The sequence below is a fragment of the Coregonus lavaretus genome (assembly GCF_964263955.1).
Source record: "Coregonus lavaretus genome assembly, contig: HAP1_SCAFFOLD_1073, whole genome shotgun sequence".
Classification (NCBI taxonomy): domain Eukaryota; kingdom Metazoa; phylum Chordata; class Actinopteri; order Salmoniformes; family Salmonidae; genus Coregonus; species Coregonus lavaretus.
In genome coordinates, this window is record NW_028156530.1 from 110346 (window position 1) to 130865 (window position 20520).

A 20520-nucleotide genomic window follows, 5' to 3' on the forward strand; every position below is an offset into this window, starting at 1 on the left:
AGAGTCAGTAACTCCCCTGGGTATGAATTGTCTCTCTATCTTATCTGTCTTCTATATGATGTTCTCCTCTCCTCCTCTCTTCTCTCCTCTATTCACTCTATTCTATCATCCACACCACATGCCAGCTTCAACACAATCCATTTGCAAGTTAAAGACACACCTTGGAATAAATAGCAAAGGAAAACTACTACTAGATGGATTTTTTATTTCCCATCACCATGAATCATATTTAATAACTGAACAGTAGCAGACCTAACTTCATCTGTTCCTGACTCTGGGTAGTGGATTAAAAAGACCATCAATCTCCAATGATATTAAAGTACACTTCTGAACATTACTGATATACTGAGTGGCAAGTCAAGATATCTGCTGTTTTTATTGTTTGGTTAATAGCACCACCTGCTGGATAGATTTAATGTTGCTTGACTGAGAAGGATGGGAGAATAAAATATATCAAATTTAGGGTCGGATTGCCGGACATCTCCATTGAACATGCTTTTTAGTCTAGGACAAGGCTTCATCTGTGTCCGGGAAACCGGCCCATATAGTTCAATTAGCAAGTAAGTAACACTACCTGTTCCATGATACTGAGGAAAATGACATTGAGACAGAGAACCAATTGAGAAAACATTTCAATGGTTCTGAATGACAACCAACATACATTAACAGCATACATCATGATTAATGTGAATATATACGATTAAAACATTGCACTTAAAAAAAATATGAATGCATTGAATTGTAATTCGTAACATCTTCTGCGGCAGGTAGCTTAGTGGTTAAGAGCGTTGTGCCAGTAACCGAAAGGTCGCTGGTTCTAATCCCCGAGCTGACTAGGTGAAAAATCTGTCGATGTGTCCTTGAGCAAGGCACTTAACCCTAATTGCTCCTGTAAGTCGCTCTGGATAAGAGCGTCTGCTATATAAAAAATAAATAAATAAATAATAAATAAATAAATCAAATCAGTCAAATCATTGTACATAAAAACAGATCAAAATGAATCATCACATCTGGGGACCATCACCACCAGCATGACTAGTATCTATGTGGACACTACTACAGTTTAACCAGCTCAGCTATAGACTACACCAGCATGACTAGTATCTATGTGGACCCTACTACAGTTTAACCAGCTCAGCTATAGACTACACCAGCATGACTAGTATCTATGTGGACCCTAATACAGTTTAACCAGCTCAGCTATAGACTACACCAGCATGACTAGTATCTATGTGGACCCTACTACAGTTTAACCAGCTCAGCTATAGACTACACCAGCATGACTAGTATCTATGTGGACCCTACTACAGTTTAACCAGCTCAGCTATAGACTACACCAGCATGACTAGTATCTATGTGGACCCTACTACAGTTTAACCAGCTCAGCTATATACTACACCAGCATGACTAGTATCTATGTGGACCCTACTACAGTTTAACCAGCTCAGCTATAGACTACACCAGCATGACTAGTATCTATGTGGACCCTACTACAGTTTAACCAGCTCAGCTATAGACTACACCAGCATGACTAGTATCTATGTGGACCCTACTACAGTTTAACCAGCTCAGCAGTACCATTATAGAGATTAAACCCAGGATAGAGGGGCTGAGTGAATGTGGTCTGGACTCTGTGGAGGAGGGTCATTGTGTCAGAGACACTGTAGAAGGACAGAGTACCTGCCCTGTGGTCCAGGTCCACTCCTACTCTGGAGGACTGAGGGCCTGATACTTTAGTCCCAACATTATTGTGTCTGAAACAATAACCACCACTAGAGCACACTAAACTCCAGGACTTGTCATTCTCTCCAAATCCACCATCTGTCTCTGTTCTGCTGATGTCTTTATATGAGACTGCTGTAATAACACACTCCCCACTCCACTCCACCTCCCAGTAACAGCGTCCAGACAGACCCTCTCTACACAGAACCTGATAGTAGTTGGTGAATCTGTCTGGATGATCAGGATATCGTTGGACTTGGTCTGTATAGGTCACCTTTCTTTTCCCTTCAGACACAGAGAGGCATGTGTCTGCTGTGTTTGGGTCCAGTGTGAGCTGACAGGAATCTGGGAGAAGAGCAGAGCAGAGACCAATGAGGGGAGTTAGAACAATACGTTAAGTCAGATACTGTATCTACCCTGTCTTTGATTAGAGCACAGCAGAGATCAAATCAGAGAAATATGAGGAGTCAGATAGATACCCAGTCTTTGATTAGATCTACTATTGCTATATATTTCTAGAGGGATTGTTAGGAGTGTCAGTAAAAAGAGACTGTTAGTTACTTCAGAATAAAGAGACTCACATTGTAAGAACTGTTCTCTGGTCTTGGGCTCTGGAGGCAGTACAACATCCACTATATTCACTACAGACACACAAACACATTCACAGAGAGAGGGAATGTTATCATCATACCATATTCCACATGTATATGACTAGTAGGGAACTTTCAATGGTCTAAAGTTGATGTTCTTATTATTTTCAACACACCTGTAGTGGAGATCTTGGTCCATTCTCCTTTAAGGACGTCTTCTAGTTTCTCTCTCAGTTCAGACACAGTCTTACTCACATCTCCAAAGTACTGAAGAGGACGGACAACGATGCTGGGTAAGTCTGAAGATACACTGGTACCGGAGAGAGACTGATAACTCTGGGGAGAGAGAGAGAGAGGGAGAGAGGGTGAGAGAGAGAGAGAGAGAGAGGGAGCAGAACCAAATGATTGAGAGTTTTAATTTCATATCACATGTATCAAGGCAGTTGAGTTACCTGGAGGAAATGGATGTGATCCTCTGTGTGTGAGAGCTGCTCCAGCTCAGTGCTTCTCTTCCTCAGCTCAGCTATCTCCTGCTCCAGTTGCTCCATGAGTCCTTCAGCTTGACTCAATTGAGCCTTCTCTTGGGCTCTGATCAGCTCCTTCACCTCAGAGCGCCTTCTCTCAATGGAGCGGATCAGCTCAGTAAAGATCTTATCACTGTCCTCCACTGCTGCCTGTGCAGAGCGCTGTTAAGAGAGAGAGAGAGAGACTGACTTGTCTTACTTTAATGAGCCATCCTCATTACACTAACACCCCCACCCCTAAAAGCACATTGCGTGCCACCACAACCTCCACACAATCACATTATCCAGTACCCAACACCACAGTACAATACACCAACCAGCACCTCATTCCAACCGTCCATCCAACCCCTCCTCTCCAGCCGTACAGACAGCCCCTCTGAGCCCCCATACCTCCTGAAACATCTCCACACTGTTGATCATTTTGTACAACTCAAACTCAAGCCTAAGGCGTCAACAGTAATGGCATTACCCTGGCAACACAGAAAAAAACATGATGAACAGTCTGTCATTGCAGAAAACGGACACCCCTCCCCAACTCCCAGGTCAACCCGAGCCAACCAGGTATTGGTGTCCAGGGCTCCATGTAATACCCTCCACTGGACGACCCCTGACCTTTCCAGCACTGGGAGCTTATAGAGCCCCTCCACCTATACCCTGCCATGCTCTCAGCCCCCACAACCCCCTGCCACTGATGCCCCTTCACTCCCGCTAAGCTCCTGATGTGTCTAACCTTGACACTGAGGGAGTACAGCACCTTACCCCCCACCTCCTCAAACTCCCCCAGGCTCAGAGTGTTAAAAGTCAGTAAGTCCTCCAGACTCTCCTGCCAGTCCCCAGTCTCTGCTGTCACTTGCAGTGGTGGAAACGGTGGTGGCCCCTCCTCAGGCAGCTCCAGCCCTCAGTACTGCAGCGTAGAAATCATATAAATAAAGAGACATACCTATACTTCCCCTAAAGGAAACAATGGGACAACCTCAGAGTTCCAGGAGTACATGTTTTTTTTTTTGACGTTTTAACTACCAGCAATACGCTGGCCAAATTTACATCATTACTCCCCCTCACAGGAAAACTCCTGCCTGAGCTTTTTACTGTCCCTTTCCACACTGCTAACGCAAGAGGAAGGACTGAAAACACATTACTGTGAAGTAATATAATGATGAGTCATGTTTATTATTACCTGTTTTATGGTCATGTTTTGAAATTATACTTAATTACTATAACGATTATCAATAAGCCTGTACATTAATTCAGTCACCTCTGCTTGACAAAAACATATTTTTCTAGTACATTCATTGTCAAATTCATCAACCAGCATCGAGCCACTCTGCCTTCTCGAACAAGTAGCCAAATCAACAAGTCCCGACAAAAGCTTGAGCCGTCAGCGACAGTGTTAGATTAATTTGGATTTTAAGAATAATGACTAAAGGATTTCACCCCAAATACAGTATAAATGTTAGAATTATCATGTAGTGTCAACCCACTAACAGATGGGGTACTAAACATTCAAGGGTAAAGGAGAAGGCGGGAACTGTTTAAGAAAGCCACTTAAAAGGTGGGAGGAGCATAGTGCCTTTGTTTGTCAAGAAGTATAAAACCAGTATGTTTGTGTTTTTGGCGGCAGAGCGCTCTCCATGAATAAATATACCGATAATTACTTGTGGATTGTGGACCTTGAATCATTGATGATTAAAACCAGAGCTTTACAACCTCTGGTAATGATTCAAGCTTAGGTTGAATTAGAGATAGAAATTCACATGACAGATTGGTCCTTCTGAGCGGAGCTTAAGTACGTCTTTATCGTTCTAAGGACACCGAAACCCGTGCACGGCCGGGTGATTGCATCCGTGGAGAATAGTCCTGGCCTTCGACGTTAAGGTTATAAACAGGCCGGTGATTACTCTTTATGAACGATAAAGACGTTAACGAGTTTGAAAAATTATTTGAATCCAATCTACAAGGAAAAGGTCAGTGGTTTTATTCATGGATTTTGGTGAAATGATTTGAACTTGTATAAGAATAGGAATTCTTGTGAAGGGCAGACAGGTTACCAAAATCTCAAAGAAGGTAATAATTATTACGACAGGAAGGGTCCGCAATTGATCCTAGGTAAATAGCTATTACAAAAATAAACTAGTCCGAAATGACATGAAGTGAATTGCAATCACAAATGTAAAGTAGTTAATATCAGGGAGGGTCCGCAATTGATCCTAGGTAAATAGCTATTACAAAAATAAACTAGTCCGAAATGAAAAGGAGTGAATTGCAATCACAAATGTAAACTAGTTAATATTGTCATTGTACGAATTGCAATGTTCAGTATAAACAGGGAAATAATTATCATCGTGTGAGATGGATGTGTCGGGAGTAGCATGTGCGACTGGGCTTTTGCTAGAACATTGCAAACAAGTTTGGCAGATGATAAGGTCGTATATGTGTGAGACTTAATCCATCGGGAGACGTGATCATTATTTCAAGGAAGGAGAAAAAAATAGGTCGCGTGAGAAAAATTGGGAATCTTACTCTTTTCATGAAACCGGAGTTTTAAATAGAAACTCTGGGTTAGGGGTTAAATAATTTTAAATGGTTAATTACAAAAGCAAGAGGCGCACTAAGATATTAGCTCCAACGAAAATAATTCGGGAGTGAATTATTTAAAAAACAAAAAGGGGGGGGGGGGATTTCTTATTGTTCCACCATGGGAAAGACATCTTCTAAAGAGATCGAAGAAATATGTTTTATGGATCCATTTGGGAGAAGAGGTATGGATTTATTGGGCATCTCGATGTTGCAAAGTTAGAAAATATGATTACGCAAATGCATATCAACTGTGGAGCAAATTTTAAAAAAACAGCGAAAGGAGGGGCTGGAGACAGCGAGTGTGTTTTTTTAAGCGCGAAAATGCTTTAACGGGAACAAAGGAATATTTAACCATCGTGACTGCATGGGTAAAGAAAAGGAGGAGGACAGTCAATTTTTTTGGTTCAACGGGTAAAATGGTTGAAAAAATGATTCGTGTCAATTAAGAATTGGCTAAAAACACCACAAAGCGATTATTTGAGAGGTACCTATAAAGTCCAACGGTAGGCGGCAGGTAGCTTAGTGGGTAAGAGCGTTGTGCCAGTAACCGAAAGGTCGCTGGTTCTAATCCCCGAACCGACTAGGTGAAAAAATCTGTCGATGTTTCCTTTAGCAAGGCACTTAACCCTAACTGCTCATGTAAGTCGCTCTGGATAGGAGCGTCTGCAAAATCACTAAAATATAAAAAAATGTAAGTGCATGTGTATGAACTTTCGCACTCAAACGTAGACGTACGTAATGAGTGAGAAAGTAGAGAATATTTGCATTTTTGGTCAGTTGGCAGACGCTCTGGTCCGGAGCGACTTGAAAAACCAATAGAGAGTTGCATTGAACTATTCTGTCGTGTTGGGCATTTGAATGGCATAAGGTGAAATATGTGTGTAAGAGGGAATTCAACGGCGGGTATAAATGATAACCGGATACTACTTAGTATTTGGTTGGTTAAATGCTGAATAAAAGATTTGAGGCGTGGTTATGGGGTAACTAGGAAGACGCACTTATTCAATAGAGAATGGGTGGAGAGAGAGTTTTTTTACGTGTATTAAAAGTTGCATGAGATAGGTCTATGAAAATATGTTACAAGTACGAATGACATTATTTCCTAAGAAGGAAGATTGTAGGGAAGTTTCCCGCGCCTCCCCCATAATGTAAGAAGGAGCAGGAGAGGGGGGGGGGGGGGGGGGGGGGGGGGGGGTGAGAGACAGTAAATAAGTTCAGATGGTAGGAATGTCATGTATGCTGATCAACGATATCAAGCATTTGTTTTATTGATTGGGGCCGAATCAGAGAGAACTGTTAAAGATATTGAATAGCGAACTGAAATGGGTTAGCGGGAAAATACAAATAGTTGAAAAAAATTTAAAACGATAATTTATTTTCGTTACAGGGAAGCGAGTGGCATTGGCTGTTGTGCTGGGGGAATAGCGCCAGCCTGTGGTGGGTTCTGGATTTGTTATAAATAACTTTATATTTTAAACTAAAGTGATGGAATAGACTACAATTATAACATCAGAAAAAGGACAATATAATTCGTAATAGTTATTATAATTATTATTGATAGTTACTGCAGTTATTATTATCCTGAGTGGCGCAGTGGTCTAAGGCACTGCATCGCAGGGCTAACTGTGCCACTAGAGATCCTGGTTCAGATCCAGGCTCTGTCGCAGCCGGCAGCGACCGGGAGACTCATGGGCGGCGCACAATTGGCCCAGCGTCGTCCAGGGTAGGGGGAAAAATGGCCGGCAGGGATGTAGCTCAGTTGATAGAGCATGGTGTTTGCAACGCCAGGGTTATGGGTTCGATTCCCACGGGGGGGGGGCCAGATAAAAAATAAAATAAAATAAAAATGTATTCACTAACTGTAGGTCGCTCTGGATAGGAGCGTCTGCTGGGTGACTAGAATGTAAATGTATTATCATTGATTCAGTAATGATAGAAGGGCAGAGTAAAGAGGCCAGTGAAGAGAACAAAGAGGGGGAAGTTTTACAACAGGAGGTAGTCAGGTTAAGGGTAAAATTGGATAGAGAGAAAGAGGCAGGAAAAGCTAGAGAGAGTAAACACAGAGAGTTTAAGAACAGGGAGTTAAAAAGATTAGAAAACTACAATAAGCCAGGGAAGAAAGAGTGGGTAGATGATGAGGAAGGGGATGACCAGTACCCTTTGATAGCCTTGCCGAACCCAAGGGCTGGGGAGGAGCATGCACCAGACACACTGGATGTATATAGGGCATGGACACAGCGAGATGTAGTGAGACCTATAGAGGGTGTAGTGCACCCTAAGACAGGAATAGAGGGGTTCAGGAGGGATTTGGAGAGTCTAGCAGCAAACTTTAAGCTAAACACAGGGGAAATTGAGAGGGCAGTCAGAACCCTAGTTGGGAAAGATTGGGCAGCTGTTCGGGGGCAGTGGGTTGCAGGGGATGCCAATGGAACAGTCCTACCATGGGCAGATGATGGGCAATATGTTGGGAAAATAACTGAATTGTGTAATAATTTAAGGGAACATTACCATCGACATGCTGACTTCTCCAAAGTACATGAATGTAAACAGGAAGACAGTGAGACCATCAGCCAATACTTAGAGAGACTGATAAATGTATTTAATGCAAATAGTGGGATACCTGAGCCTCCCCAAGGGCAGGGTAATGATACTCCGTACCATCAGCAGTTAAAAATAGCATTCCTTAGTGGAATGAGACCAGAAATAAGCAGGAATATTAAGAGAACTTTAGTGGGATGGGGAACTACATCGTTAGCCGAGGTCAGGAGATATGCAATCCATCATGAGCAGAATAGTAGACAGGATAGAGTAAGAAAGGAACAAAAGGGAGCAGAGTATTTAATGGCTACTCTAGGGGAGATAGCTGGTAGAGGTAGAACTCCAGAAGAGGGGGGAGCGAGGCTTCGCTCTTTCCTGCCCTATGGGAAAGGAAGTAGGTGCTTTAACTGTGACAAAGAAGGACACTTTGTAAGGGAGTGTGAGGGGCCGTGTAAATACTGTAACGAGCCAGGTCATAACTATCGCGGCTGCGGCAATAAAAGAAGAGGCAAGCAAAATAATCAGGGGGGGAAAAGAGAAAGGGCCTACAAACACCCACCACCCAGTTCCGGTAGGGAGGAAGAGGAAGATGAGGCATGACTAGAGCAAGGGGAAGATAGTAAGACAGAGAGTGAAGGAGAGGGGTCAGAGGATACCATTGATACGGGGTGTGAAGTGTTTGAATTGGAAACGATTGAATTGGCTCTGCAGCAAGAACAGAAACCATACCTCACCTTAACAATATTGGGGAAAAATATTAAATTCTTGTGTGACACAATGGGCATGTCGCACAGCGATCTGTGTAGCCGACATACCCAAAGGAATTAGAATTAATGGGGAAAAATCATGGTACGCTCGGCCTCGGGCCATCAATTTATAGAGCGATTATCGGCCCCGGTGACTTTAAAACATGAAGATTCAGGGGGAGAGGTATGCATACCCGTACTTGTATCAAGCCTGTGTCCGGTCAATTTGCTAGGAAGGGATGCCATGACTCAGTTGAACGTAGCTGTAAAGCCAACGCTGAGGGGTATGAAGGCATATGTCGTAAGGGATAATATGGTATTGAGTGGGGAGGGAAAACCATGCTATTGGTATAGCCAGGATCTGCTAAGAGGGGGACTCACAGACATACCGAAATCACTAATGGACCTAAGTAATGAGTTAGTGATTGGATCAACCAAGATGACGGTAGATTACTTACACTGTACATTATGGTGTAATGAGCACCCAGGTCCTAACCCAGATTATGAGGAAGAATTGTTAAAAACCACAGAAAAAACAATTGGGTTAAAATGGGTTCACTATGATAAAAAACGGGCAGCTGTAGAGGTGGAGTTAGGACCACAAAGCCAGAGACTGTACAGAGAAAGGTGGAGCCCCCATGTTTCCCTAGTGAAAGAACCTTCAGAGGAATGGTTATCACTAGGTAAATGGATAAAACAGGGGAAAAACATCACTGACTGGCAAAATACACCAAATGGGGATCAGTATAGCCACTCCACGGGGAGATATAGAAGAAAATTGAATTGGAGAGCAAAAACCCAGCCCGGGGTCCACCTGGAGACAAATTTTAACGGATGACAGGAAGAGATTTTCTTAACTCAGGAACAGGAGGATGAGTTGGCAGCAATTCCGTTCAAATTATGGTCACAGGGACCAGCCGATGTGGGACTAATTAAGGGGGTAGCTCCAGTACAAGTGATTCCTCAATCTGATCATAGACCATACCAAAAGCAATACCCTATGAAACCAGAAGCAATAAAAGGGATAACACCTACATTTGAGCATTTACTTAAGGGAGGGGTGATAATTCCTGGAGATGAGGCACAATGCAACTCTCCAGTATTTCCTGTTAAAAAGGCGGCACCTAGCGCTGACTGGAGGATGGTAATGGACTTGCAGGGGGTTAATAGAAATATAATTCCCAGAGCTCCATGTGTACCAGATCCACATACATTGCTGAACCAATTGAAACCAGAAAACTCCTATTTTACAGTGATAGATGTAGCTAATGCTTTCTTTAGTATCCCAGTTCATCCGGATAGTCAGGGGTGGTTTGGCTTTACTTTTCAGGGAAGGAAATGGACATACGCTAGGATGCCTCAAGGCTACTCAGAAAGTCCTACAATCTTTGCCCAGGCTATAACTAGGAATTTGGGAAAGTTTGAACCTCAGGAGGGAAGCCAAATGTTAGTTTACGTAGATGATATTCTATTAGCTAATCCCACTCAGGAGGGATGTAAGAGGGATACAATCCAATTGTTAACCTTCCTGGCAGAACAGGGACACAAAGTGAGCAAAAAGAAACTTCAACTTTGGCAGAGCGAGGTGATTTACCTAGGACACGCTATAACTCAGGAAGGGCGAATGTTAAACTCATCCAGGAAAACTGCTATACTTGAAGCGCCAAAACCATTGAAAAAACCCCAAATGATGAGCTTTTTGGAGATGATAAACTACTGTAGAGCTTGGGTACCGCATTATGCACTACATACTGGGAAGTTAAGTGATCTTATCTATGGGAAGGCAATGGCAGCCCATGATAAAATCATTTGGAACTCTGAGGAGGAAGAACAGTTTATGTTGTTGCTCTCTTCCCAAACAGTCTTAGCTTTTCATACAGATATCAGGGATGTTACCCAAATGGTAGATGGAGGGATATGACATTGGTCGTGATTTAAAGATGAGGTTTTTTTTTGGTGGGCTATTAGAGATAACTGGGTTAATCACGAACATAGAGGTTTTTATTCTTTCTTGCTAGGCAGAACACTTAGGTGACCTAAATATGGAGAGCCGGGATAGAACAGAGGTTGAACTAAACATACGTGTTTTTACAAGATAAGAGATTGTTTGATTGGATTACTAATTGATTCTGAACTGAATGAAAGTTGAATTTAGCCGCCATAAAGACAAAGGAAGTGGGAGGAGCAATAAAGAAGCAAAAGACAATCTCAAAAATGAAAGGCATGGCAATTGGTTGATAAATAACCTAAGGGAATGTTTAGGAAGGTGGAAAAAATTGACACATAAGCAGAACTATGTGTCAAGAGGGGGGAAGAGGCTAATTGTATTAAATAATATACGAAGGAGAGGACACAGTCTAAAAAGAGAATGCAGTCAGAAATTGTTAGATTAATCTGAACATGTGTGAAGATAGTTTATTAACCACACCCGTATGTCAGAGGTTTTGTGCCCCACAGGTGAACTAAAGGAGAAGGTGACCCACTATCTAACCAGGTGACTGGTGAGCATCCAGTCACTAGAAGGAAAACTGGAAGCAGGCCTGTTGGGAAGGGCCCTATCAGGTTATGTTGGTCACCACCTTGGCCATTAGAATAGCAGAGAGAGGAACCTGGGTCCATGTTACCCACTGCAAGAAGGTATGACCACATACAAGCACCGCTTAGCACACGCAGAGTTGACGAGCAGAACTGGGCCACAGGGCCCGGGGGTCACCTCTGTCAACGAAGATCTCCTACCCAGACCTATCACCACTGTAGTGTGTTCCTAGGGTGTGAGTATGGGGTGGTACCGAGCAGAAGGACTCAAGACAGGAGAGGGTTGGCGGTTTTTGGGAATATGGGTGACCCTGAGCTGCATCATAGTCTCGGCAATAGTCGTGGTATGTCAAGATCCACCTCCACCTCGCACCAATTACGCTATGGCCTTACCATTATTAAGAAATAAAAGGGAAGCGACCCGACATACTGACCGTCAAGGGCGAGTGATCTACAAAATAGGAGTCAGAGAGGGGTGGGGAGTAAGATTCAAAATTAGGATTAGGGATCTTATCAGAGCGGATAAGCAAGCAACATGGGATTATAAGATCCCGTTGTATTTATGTTCAGCTCCCTCGGCAGATTGTTCCTGGGCTCAGGTATTTAGACATACTGGGGGACGGAGATATGAGACGGGGGGGGCTGGACGTCCAGATGGAGGATAAGAAGGTATAACGACATCCCCACGGAAATGGTAGTAACAATAGTAAAAGTCACTAAAGAGGACATGAAAATAACTTACTGGGCTTGCGCGGACGTATACGGACGGGATACTTGTCTAAGATTATATTTGATGGAGTCAAAAGATATAGAGGGAGCAGGTACTGTCATTAATCCACTAACAGCAATAGACCGAGTAAATCAGTCAAGGGATGACGGAGTCAATTCAACTAACCCGTCCACTATGAAAGATTTTCTCCTCCAAGAATGGAACAATGGGGAAGTGGAGGGGGTCCCTGATGAGAATCTCAGGTTAAAGTGGATGAAATACACCGCTAGGGCCTTGGGGGAGACCAATTGGTATGCATGCTCCATTGGGCGACCAACAATGTTGACCGCCCCAATGCCAAAGGCAATGTTTCCCTGTGTATTAGACCTGGGGTCCAATCAAAAAGAGCCAAATTGCACAGGGATTGGGCTGGCAAAATTGACATACTCGGCCAGCCCACCTAGATTCACTTTAACTCCTGGCGAATACCAGTGTTACAGACATAGAAATGGCACCCGTAACTTGGGTGATTTTGATGGCTGTAAGGAGATAATTAATGTGACTGATTTAGATAAGGAAGGAAATAAAAAAAATTAGGAGCCTAACCATCCCTCTGACTGATGTGTGGTGGGCATGCACTTACAAAGGGAGCATTCGACAGACATTACCAGAGGGATGGGTGGGTACTTGTGTACCAGTATTGTTGGTCCAGCCTGTAAGAATTAGTCATCAAAGACCAGTGACAGGAAGAATAATCAGGAGAAAAAGAAATAAGTCAGGAAGGAAATAGCCCAATTTGGATAGATGGTATAGGCATCCCCAGGGGTGTTCCAGACGAATACAAAGCTATGAATCAAATATGGGAGAGTTTTACTACAACATTTTTCTGGTGGGTGACAATAAACAAAAATGTGGATTGGATTAATTATATCTATTACAACCAACAACGATTTATTGACCAGACTAGAGATGCAGTAAAGGGGATCTCTGAGCGATTATCCGCCATCCCGCTCATAACTTAGTAGAGGTTGGTTCTAGATCAGGCAGAAAGGGCCGGTGTCTATAGAAAGATAAGCCATTGTTGCATATTTATCCCTAACAACACCACACTGGATGGGACAGTCACCAGAGCTCTTACAGAATTAACTGCACTAAGTAAAGGATGAACTGAACTCAGAAGTTAGTACATTGTGGATAGGGTGGTTTGATGAAATATTTGGTAAATGGAAAACCCTAGCAGCCACCATCTTAGGAGCGATCAGTGTTTGTATAGGTATTCTTGTATTATGTGGTTGTTGTCTTGTTCCCTGTGTCCGAGGATTGGTGAGTCAGGCGTTGGTGAAATGCAGTATCTAAACAATGATGAGAGATGGACTGACTCCGGACTCTGACCAGGGGAATGTGAAAAACGATCCTCCAGGCTTTGTGGATGACGAGGATTTGGACCCTGAAAGACCGCAATTGGATGAAATGTTTATTAGTTCTGATGTGATCTCTGAGATTAATCATGCTTGTAAAATACATTTATCCTGAATGTGGGAATATTTAGTCAAAGGGGTGGATTGTTAGATTAATTTGGATTTTAAGAATAATGACTAAAGGATTTCACCCCAAATACAGTATAAATGTTAGAATTATCATGTAGTGTCAACCCACTAACAGAGGGGGTACTAAACATTCAAGGGTAAAGGAGAAGGCGGGAACTGTTTAAGAAAGCCACCTAAAGGTGGGAGGAGCATAGTGCCTTTGTTTGTCAAGAAGTATAAAACCAGTATGTTTGTGTTTTTGGCGGCAGAGCGCTCTCCATGAATAAATATACCGATAATTACTTGTGGATTGTGGACCTTGAATCATTGATGATTAAAACCAGAGCTTTACAACCTCTGGTAATGATTCAAGCTTAGGTTGAATTAGAGATAGAAATTCACATGACAGACAGCGAGCACTCTGTACTATAACGATTATCAATAAGCCTTCTCGCACAAGCGAGGGGTATGTTGAGGTAGATTTGCTAACCACGAGGGTTGCATGACGTAATTGATTGGCGGGCTGGAAGATGCAGTGTTTTGTCTTTTCTATTCCGAGACTGTTTACTCCCAATATCAGATATTAAGAACGTTTTTATATAATGCATGTTTACTAGGGTTGAGGTTAGCGCATTTGACTAGTGATTATTTGGCCGGTGTTCAATACCTGCTAGAGTTAATATTTTGTTGCTCTCCCAAAAGCAACACAGGCCTAATACGAGATATATAGCTAACTGTAAAGTAATGAGTGACCTTTTTAGAAAATCATAGGACATAGTCTTTGGTTGCATGCTATTTTATGCTTGTAGCCTATAACTGATGCTTTGTGGTTTTAAGCAGCCATCTATTGGAAACATTTAGCAATTAAAAGTTATTAATTCACGTAAAGACATTGGTGAGGCAGCTAAGAAATAAAGTGTATTTTTCTTATTAATTCTGGAGATCAGTCTCAAACCTGCCCCACCTATGAAATGCCAATTGCTGGACTTTCACATAGAGGTTACTAGGTCACACCCAGTTCAAACCACATTTAAAAAATAAAACAAATGTGTTGTTTATCAAGTGTTCTGCCTTGCAATAATACCTGTAATAAAATGACTAATAAAGGTTACATAGGTTTTATTTAAAAAATAACAATAAATGCTATTTAGTACTATAATGGTATTTACTAGCATAAAATTATTACTAAAATAGTTTCTAAACGTGTTCTAGGCTACTCTACCCTAGAATTAGGGTTAGGGGTTAGAGTTAAGGCTAAAATAGGTTATAAGTAGGGTTAGAGTTTCTGTATAGCACTTTGTGACATCTGCTGATGTAAAAAGGACTTTATAAACACATTTGATTGATTGATTGATTGATTGATTGTTAGGTTTAGGGTATTTAAAGCAAAGAAAATGAATAGGTTTATAGCTCTCTTGCTCCTCCCTGTGGCCTTCTGTGGGTACTACATACCTCATTCACGACACTTGCTAGGCTCATTATCTGAGGTGGCAACTGTGTCAGATCTATAAATCAATGAGCTACACCTATCCATTTAGTTTACAACTCAGTGAACCTGCGCAGCATTCGCTCAATTCAATGCCTACCAAATTACAGATTTCGATGCATATCAAATTACCCAGCAGTAATATAGAAACAATAAATGTAAAAAATTGTTAAGGTTATTTCTTAATTGAAAAAATGTATTCTGGCTGTTTAAATCGGCCACATCTAGAAAAAGAGGATGGACATGCGTTTTGTTTAGGTTATACACCTTTTTCTGAAAGAAAATATGATAAACTTCTATGCGCCAACCATACGTAGCACTGTGGGTCACCACAAGGTGTACCCAGGTGAACAGTGAGTTTGCTCACCTAGTAGTCATAACCTTGTTAATAATAAGTTACCTGAGGTAAAGCTACAATGTTAATACGGGCTGGTCTCATTACCAACAATAGTGAAGCTGGCATTGTGACGCAGAACAATGGGCTGGGAATAGAACTTTCATTAGGCGAGTTGGTGCCACAGAGCTCAAAACAACTAATAGGAGCTGGCAGGGTGAAACATGCCCTATTATTTCTAAACTACGGCAAGCATTTGGGACATATGGTAATATTATGAAACTGGGCTCCATGGCGGATGCAATGAAGTAGTTTTATCAGAAAAAGGCGTTCAAAATGTATTGTGTCCAGCCTAGTCCTAGCCCCCGCTGCCGGCTGGTCGCGCTTGTCTGCACTAGCATTATGCCCTACATCCCCACACTAGAAACACCCAAAACTATCTGTGCTAGAAAACCCTGCGTTCCACTCCTACCCTGCGTAACCTTGAACTTTGTTAAGAAACAAACACTTGTCTACGAAAAGTTAAATTTTTAACGGATTCTGCTTGGCACCCAGCCGAGAGCACAGGAAAACCACTTTATTTTTAAATTTACCAAAACTAACCAACTACTTGCGGTCTGTTCGTAAGTAATAAACGGAGGCTGGACTATAATATAAATCCATTATACTTTGTGATACAAAATGGGAAAAGGGGAAATTATAATAATACAGAAAAACACCCTTCCAACTAACCCTACACTCATTAAATACCCACTACCCCATTCCACTACTTTGACCCTATCTGCTCCTGCACCATGCCAACGGCCTGGGAGGACGGGACACCACCACTCAACACACCCTGGAACTCTTCTGAAGTCTAATCTTGTATGCCCAAATACTTCTCTGCAGCTGCCACCACAATATCTATTTTCTTTGATTTACGTTCCATTTGTGCGGTACAGTTGATAACCATTGCTATGAACTCTAAGAAGCTAACTTTCCTAAAGCATATATCACTCGTTGGCCTATCCCTCTGTGCTGGAACAGATCTACTACTCACAGGGATCCTCTCAGGATCTCTCACCCTTGACCCATCCTCCTCTACTTTCTTCACTGCCTCAGCATACGACACCTTCTGCACTACTCTGACTCTAGCCACCTCAACCTGCCTCTCTCGCACCGGACACTTCCGATCCCCAGCAACATGGGCATCCCAACAGTTGACACACACAACTTTATCGACCGAAACTACACAATCCTCTATCCCATGCCCTCCTGCACACTTCCCACATCTTGGAATCTCCCTCCTACAAACTGCTGCAACATGACCATAAACGTTGCACCTGAATCAGCACAGTGGATTCGCCACAAAAGCTCTAACAGGATAACTGATATATCATAACATGACTTTCTCTGTTAAAGACTCATAACTCAAAAGGACTGACTCCTCTGTTTCACCACGCTCACCACCGGGTCTGTGTTGCACCAAACGGCGGGAATCACAAACACCAGCAGTCTTCAACCTTAATTGCTCCACTTCTACACTTAACGCTACCCCAGAAATCACTCCTTTCAATGGTGCCCTGTTCCTAAGAGCAAAGCAAGAAACAGATCTTGACCCAAGTTGCGTGACACGGAGCGCCCACTCCCTCTGGTCAGAAGAAACACAAACAAATATCCCAAGTCCACTACAGGTTACCTTCACTGATTCAACTGCACCCAACTCCTTTCCCACCCACCCTGAAATCACAAATGGATCTGCCAAAAGGAATGGATCCACTTTCTCCTACAATGTAACTCCTACTGCACCAGATTCTTCTTTATCATGTCCATTGATGCCAGGCTCTGGTTCTGAGCTCTTCACCACACCTTCTACCTCACTTAACTCTCCCTCATTCATTTCCATTTCACCTCCTGAACTCAGTCTGGCGAACGGCTCACTCTGTTTGCACTTGAGTTATAACATTTGAAAGTTTTTATTCCTTTGAAACTTTTGTGAGTGTAATGTTTACTGTTCATTTCTGATTGTTTATTTCACTTTTGTTTATTATCTATTTCACTTGCTTTGGCAATGTAAACATATGTTTCCCATGCCAATAAATCCCTTTGAATTGATTTGAATTGAGAGAGAGAGAGAGAGAGAGAGAGAGAGAGAGAGAGAGAGAGAGAGAGAGAGCTCCATGTTAATGTATAGGGGACATGAGTCAGTCATGATTTCTCAAGGTTTTGTGATGAGGTAGCCCCGCCTTCGACTTCAAAATCAGTGTCGGCCCTCAGCCCAATAGGGAATGTCCTCTTGGTGTAACGGTCAAGATGTTGTTTTCTCCCTCAGTAGACCCGGGTTCATATCCCGCCGGTTACATTAAGCAGTCTATTCTCTGAAAGGGGTCCAGACAGCCTGTTCCCAACAGTGGGGTCAGTGGGATTGGATAGGGGCCTCTCTCTCTCTCTGACTGGAGTAGAGAAGTGAAATGGTGTGTCTCCTCTGGTCAACAATACTCACCTTGAGACACTCCACAGCCTGTTGGAGCTCCTTCAGCTTCTTCTCTCTCTCCTGGAATCTCTGCTGGACTTTCTGCTGACTCATCCCCAGCTGCCTCTGTGGAGAATCACTCTTCAATGAGCTATCAAGCTTTATTTGTCCAGTAGATCAATAGTATAGTAATGGGACATAGGGCCAATAGAAGTTAGGGATTAATATGTTGAGGAAGAGTGTGTGTGAAATTATATTATTATATTGTTATGTGAATGATTATAGTTTTAACAGTGCACAAAACAGGGGAGCTGATTGGGTGTTTGATAACGAATGATAATGGTGTTTGATAACGAATGATAATGGTGTTTGATAATGGTGTTTGACTTTAGAAAATGGTGATACATTTGGAGAATCTGGGTTAACATATCTATATAATCAAGGTTTGTGTTCATATCTGTTCTGCCGTGGATAATTTGAATGATCTCATATTCAAACAACCTTAGTTCCTACTGTATCTTTAATTCTTTGTTTATCAGACAGTCACCAACAAGTAGTTCTGGTCTTACCTGTTTCTCAGTCCTCTCTGCTGCAGCTGACACTGTTTCATGGCCTTTATGTTCATCCATCACACACTGATAACAGATACACTGCTGATCGGTACGACAGAAAACCTCCAGCAGTTTGTCATGATGAGAGCAGATCTTCTCCTGTAGTTGTGCGGTGGCTTTGACCAGCTTGTGCTTCTTGAAAGCAGGAAATTCATAGTGAGGTTGGAGGTGAGTCTCACAGTAAGAGGCCAGACACACCAGACAGGACATGAGGGCTTTCTGCTTTCTGGTCCCAGTGCAGAAATCACACGCCACATCTCCAGGTCCAGCATAGCACAGAGCAGGAGGGGGAGCAGCCTGGAGTCCTGTCTTCTTCAGTTTCTCCACCAACTCAGCCAACATGTTATTTTTCCTCAGATTAGGCCTTGGAGTGAAGGTCTCTCTGCACTGAGGACAGCTATAGACCCCTTTCAGAACATCCTGATCCCAGTAGCCGTCAATACAGCTCCTACAGTAACTGTGTCCACAGGGAATAACCACCGGTTCCTTCAGTAGATCCAGACAGACAGAACAACAGAACTGGTCCTGGTCCAGCAGAACTCCCTGCTGAGCCATTTGGACGGTTGTTCACTCTCACACAGACAGACGACACAGAGACTCAGATCAGTTTCGTTTCCTCAGAAGAGAGTTTGTGGGTGGGGGAGGGACTTCCTGGTTCTGCCAGAGGGGTGGGGTTAGAGGGAGGGAGGGGTTAGAGGGAGAGAGAGAGAGAGAGAGAGAGAGAGAGAGAGAGAGAGAGAGAGAGAGAGAGAGAGAGAGGAGAGAGCGAGAGAGAGAGAGAGAGAGAGACAGAGAGAGAGAGAGAGAGAGAGAGAGAGAGAGAGAGAGAGAGAGAGAGAGAGAGAGAGAGAGAGAGAGAGAGAGAGAGAGAGAGAGAGAGAGAGAGAGAGAGAGAGAGAGAGAGAGAGAGAGAGAGAGAGAGAGAGAGAGAGAGAGAACTGTCCACAATGTTAATAGAGACAAAGATTTGTGTTCCTAGGTTAGGGCCCTTTATATGGAATAAATTAAATAGAGTGGTTAGAATATATAAAGGGTAACAGTTTCTATGAAGTACATATGTATAATGCTTTTAATGAATTGTGTAATGCCTTAAACTTATGTGCTATGACACTAACTATAACCGTCCATAATAACTAATACGTGGTTGTAAAACTGTACAATGTGTTATAGATAATTAGCTACAATGGGGGAGGGGGGACTTGAAATGGATACAATGTACTGTATGTGAAATGAATACCGTATTGACTGATCATTGAGAATGATGTAACACTTTACATTACAGTGTGTTTATTGGTGTGTAATTATTCCTGTTAGTCCAGTGGTGTAAAAGTACTGTGATGCCTCATTCTTCCACTGTACTAGCAGCAGTAACCCTAGCCAGTAATAAGGCTACTGGAATGGAAAGTGTTACAGGAAATATAAAGGAAGGATTTATACATGTTCTATAATATACTCTATGTAATGATATGTCTATGTCTTCTATATGGTGTTCTATACTGTATGTAATGATATGTCTATGTCTTCTAGATGTCTTCTAGATGTCTTCTTGTGTCAATTCCTGACTACAAGCTATACCGAGCACTCAAGCCTGAATCCACCCAGGGTGCTCAAAGCACTCCCAACCTGCAGGGGGCAACCATGCAACCGGAGCTGTTGAAACCAACCACCAGGAAGTGCTCTGGGGACCATATTAACCTGCGCACCCACAAGCAGTGCATGTGCATGGCATCGAAATGTTTGGTAAAAGCTTACTTGGCTCTCACTCATTCCTGAGAAGAGATACCAATGACCACAGCTCCTGATCATCCAAAGACGCAACTGGTAGGACAGAATGTGTTGTGAATTCATGCTTCTATATGCCCTTTTGTTTGGTTGTAACATACAATACATTTATTAATTAAATTAAATAGTGAAGACTTCATTATGTGAACGTAGAACTTGACAGTAACGTTACTATAATCATGTGTATTGTTAAATGTTTAATTATGATATTGATATTTAATTATTAACTTGCAATGATCCTAGGTTAATCTAAATGATGAAATGATTGTTTGGTTAGGTTTGAGGATTCAGTAACATTAGTTTATGCTTATTTTTGAGAAAGTGGAATTGAGAGTTATTTGTAACTAATCCATGGTTTTTTGTTTGTGTGTTTTGAAGGTTATCAACC

At 42.4% G+C, this 20520-nt stretch overlaps 1 protein-coding gene across 1 annotated transcript; it reads right to left on the bottom strand.

Annotated features, from left to right (window-relative positions):
* Window positions 1-773: 773 nt before the first annotated feature.
* On the bottom strand, window positions 774-18973 carry LOC311126261 (tripartite motif-containing protein 16-like). The gene is made up of 4 exons (XM_084200273.1): window positions 18309-18973; window positions 17776-17865; window positions 2304-2358; window positions 774-2067 (listed from the first exon to the last, which is right to left on the bottom strand). The coding sequence occupies exons 1-4, from the start codon at window positions 18903-18905 to the stop codon at window positions 1553-1555; spliced, it is 1257 nt and encodes a 418-aa protein (XP_084056399.1). The 5' UTR covers window positions 18906-18973; the 3' UTR covers window positions 774-1552.
* Window positions 18974-20520: the final 1547 nt, after the last annotated feature.